Below are 3,732 nucleotides of genomic sequence, written 5' to 3'. Positions count from 1 at the left end.
CGTTCATTTATAACAATCTCTTTTCTTCCGACTTACGATAATCGCGTGTCTTTCTTATGGAAACCAATGTTCGGCGCGCATCAGAAAAGCGTCGTCTATGAAGAGAAATTTGAAGGTTTCCCTCGATTTCCATTCACAGGAGAGTCTCCTCAGAATAGTAACGACGCGAATATTCGTTGTCCTGAACCCACGGAGGCGAGGAGAGTTCTACGAGCTGCGTATCCCTTATAATCGCAGTCGTTGTGGCCGATCGTTGCAGCTGCAATCGACGAGCAACGTTGCAGCCGAGCGCGGCCGGGCAGCCTCGTCAACCCCCCTCGGATAAATCTCAGCAGGAACACTCTTCTTCCCTTGGCAGCTCGTGACCCAGGGAATCCTTTATTGCAAAAATAGAAGACGTAAAATAGAGAGTATTACATCGGAAAAATTGCATTTCAATAGTAGTGCAAGAAAAACTATAATCATTAATGTGCTTCCTCTAGATCTGTTTATGAATTTATTAGAAAGTAATATAGTTCAGAGAATCTTCTAAAATATTTGTAATCTCAAAAAGACGTCTTGTTAATTCGCAATCGAGGAGTTTGCACATGAAAATGCGCAAAATTATTATATATAAAATATATTGATGTACTAATTCTATTTTTCATTTTTTATTTTTCGAAATATTAATTTTTCTATCATACCTATTGCATCTTTTGCAGATTTTTAAGCCTTTATATTTTTGAAATATTATTCTGTCATGTTTCATGGAAAACCCCTTGATCGTAAATATTCGAGTTTGTCGGTGGACAAATTGCGTTAAGTACCTTCGATCAAGGACCACGGTCATGTACAGATGGAAACTTTGCAGGACGTCGAATGTAGGGGAGAGGTCAAGTTACCTTCCTTAGTTCCATACTGCCCGGCGTGTATGAACTGCTCAAGCGTTGTGTTGTGATCTTCTCGTAAGGGATGGTGCCTCTGCAGAGCGCGCTTGGATCCAAACTCAGGGTTGCTTTCAAAGTATTCTTCTTCACCATACCGTTCACATTACTAACATTGGCGTTGAGGCCGATGATACGATTTGGCGAACAAGAGCGCGTGTTGGGCGATGAGTTCGTTATTGTATCGGGCGGAGTGTCCGAGGATTGTGCTATCAGAGAATCGGAATTGGTGTCGGTAGTCGTTGTGCTCTCATTACCGTTTTTGCGATCTGTTATTGCGCTATCGATGTTGGCAGTCATATGATGTTCATCCTCTGGACGGTTGTTGCCATTGTCTACATTATCGTGGTCTTCGATATCACTGTTTCGATGTATTGCCTTGTTTTCTAGTCGATCTGATTGGTCGATCCTCCTTTTGTCCTACAGAGATCATATAAATAATATACCTTAGTAGTAATTTAATTGCAATTGTAAAATAAAAGAAATATAGGATAACATTAAAATAGTTTTAAATGAAACATTTATTTTTTTTGCATTACTATTAATTGTAAGATCCTTATTCATACCGGCTTATTTTTTGCACGTCGCTCTACATTTATTTTAACTTCTAATATAGCCATATTATACATATAATAATTTATTTTAATAGATACGAGACTTATGAAAGAAGAATTATGATGGAATATAATTAAAATAAGATAATAATTAATTTAATAAGAGTAATGATTAAATACAATTAAAATAATGATAAAATTTCTAAAATTTCCAAATATGTACCTTATTTTCAATCACATCGTCATCGTGATCTTCATCATTGTCACTGTTGTAAATTTGTTCGAAGGTATCCATACTAGAATCACAGGTGTTGCAACTGAATCCTTGCTGACATCCCGTTGATTTTGCGTAAGACTCGCCGTATTTATTCTCGATTGATTTTTCATTTTCGGAATCGTAGGTGGTGGCACCCATAGCTTGATCCACACGACGGGCAACGGAACGTGGATCGCTGACCCTCGGTTGTATGTAATCCAACTGTCAGACAAGTTTAAAGTTCATTTTCTACACGTATGTTGAACAAAATATAATTTTTTCGTATTTCATTTTATACTGACATTAGACCGCACATTGATACATTCCGCTTCCGGATCCGGTCTCATAATTGTTATTTCACGATCGCAAATATGTGGCAATATGTCAAAATTAGGCGTGGGTTTATTTATTACATCAGGATCCTTTGTAAAAAAAATATTAATTCGTAAATTATATTGCCTTAAATAATATTTCGATTAAATAATAAGAATAATTTTATTGTAACAGAGATATATAAAGTTTATAACAAAAGCAATATAGTTGAAATTCCTATTGCACTCTCACCTGTAAACAATAACCGATTCTTTCAGCAATAGTAGAGAAACTTGGCCTGTCGTCAGGCCGTGGATGCCAGCACCGCGTCATGATTCCATATATAGGATCTGGGCATCCCGCGGGTTTCTCAAGACGACCACCAGACTGTACCATCGACATGACTTCACGATTTGCACATCCGGTGTAGGGCATATATCCGAATGACATAATTTCCCACAGGAGCACGCCGAAGGCCCTAAAAATTATATTATAAGAAATAAGAACGTTATAGGTTTTACTTCTTTTTTATAATTTACATTAATGTGATAGTTCTTTTTTCGACTAGAATTTGACATATCAATAAAAATAAATTATATATAAAAATGAAAAAAAAAAACGTGCATATTTAAAAAAAAATTGTATAGGAATATTGATAATTATTGAGAATGACATGTTTTTTTTTTAAGCAAATATGAAATACTAAGTCTCACCAGACATCAGTTTTTGTAGTGAATATGCCATCCAAGAAACTTTCGGGTGGCATCCATTTTATGGGTAGCATCGCCTTGCCACCTTTCCTATAATAATCGCTTCGATAAATGTCCCTGGCCATACCGAAATCTGCGATTTTAACGGTACGACCCGGTGCTTTAGTTGTCAATAAACAATTCCTAGCGGCGATATCTCGGTGTATAAAACGTGCTTCCTCCATATATTTACAGCCGTTTGCGACGTCATAGCCGCACATAATAAGATCTAGCATTGTCAATGATGTAGGTCGGTCCTGTAAAATCAAAGATATATATACATATATGTAGAAATTAGATAAAAATACGAACATTAATAGAAATATTTGAATAAACCACATATTTTAAAGTAGGTTCAAAATTAAGAACTATAGAAGAATACAGTGCAATATTTCAATCTCGCTTTTCTCTTAAATTATAATGTTGTTATAATGTTGTTATAAATACTCACTGATCGAGGCCGTTCTTCACGTAGAAAATTCTTAAGGTCGCCTCCGGCTAATAATTCGAGAACGATGTATCTGGGATGTTTGTCAAAAGAGACGCCGATAAAGTGTACTATATTCGGATGATTAAATTTGCTCATTATTAACGCCTCCATCATGAAATCAGCTTCTGCTTGCGTCGTGGATAAAGATGGTAGCGTCTTGACGGCGACGGGATGTTCGTCACCTCCGTATTTGTAAACGCCCTGGAAAACTTCGCCAAAGGCGCCTTGGCCGAGAGGTCTGCATTAAAAATATAATCGATCATTCTTACTTTATTTCACACAATTAAAAAAATTAAGTTTTCTTTATTTTTACGTTCGAATTTTTGGAAAATCTATATATATATATATATATATATATATATATATATAATAAGTAAGTATATATATTAATAATTATTATATNTNTNATNCTATATAATATTAAAATAAATATATTTATATATTATTA

The 3,732-nt window shown here is 35.4% G+C and overlaps 1 protein-coding gene across 1 annotated transcript in view; it reads right to left on the bottom strand.

The window, feature by feature from the left end:
- Positions 1-328: 328 nt before the first annotated feature.
- LOC105626376 (ALK tyrosine kinase receptor) overlaps positions 329-3,732 on the bottom strand; it is a 12,545-nt gene continuing 9,141 nt past the window's right edge. Inside the window, exons 18-24 of the mRNA XM_012207677.1 lie at positions 3,246-3,522; positions 2,759-3,051; positions 2,298-2,523; positions 2,036-2,155; positions 1,701-1,955; positions 882-1,343; positions 329-376 (exon numbers count right to left, since the gene is read on the bottom strand). Coding sequence (XP_012063067.1) covers positions 329-376; positions 882-1,343; positions 1,701-1,955; positions 2,036-2,155; positions 2,298-2,523; positions 2,759-3,051; positions 3,246-3,522 — 1,681 coding nt within the window. The remainder of the gene's footprint in view (positions 377-881; positions 1,344-1,700; positions 1,956-2,035; positions 2,156-2,297; positions 2,524-2,758; positions 3,052-3,245; positions 3,523-3,732) is intronic.

The sequence above is a fragment of the Atta cephalotes genome (assembly GCF_000143395.1).
Source record: "Atta cephalotes unplaced genomic scaffold scaffold00005, whole genome shotgun sequence".
Classification (NCBI taxonomy): domain Eukaryota; kingdom Metazoa; phylum Arthropoda; class Insecta; order Hymenoptera; family Formicidae; genus Atta; species Atta cephalotes.
This window is presented reverse-complemented; position numbering and strand designations above follow the sequence as displayed.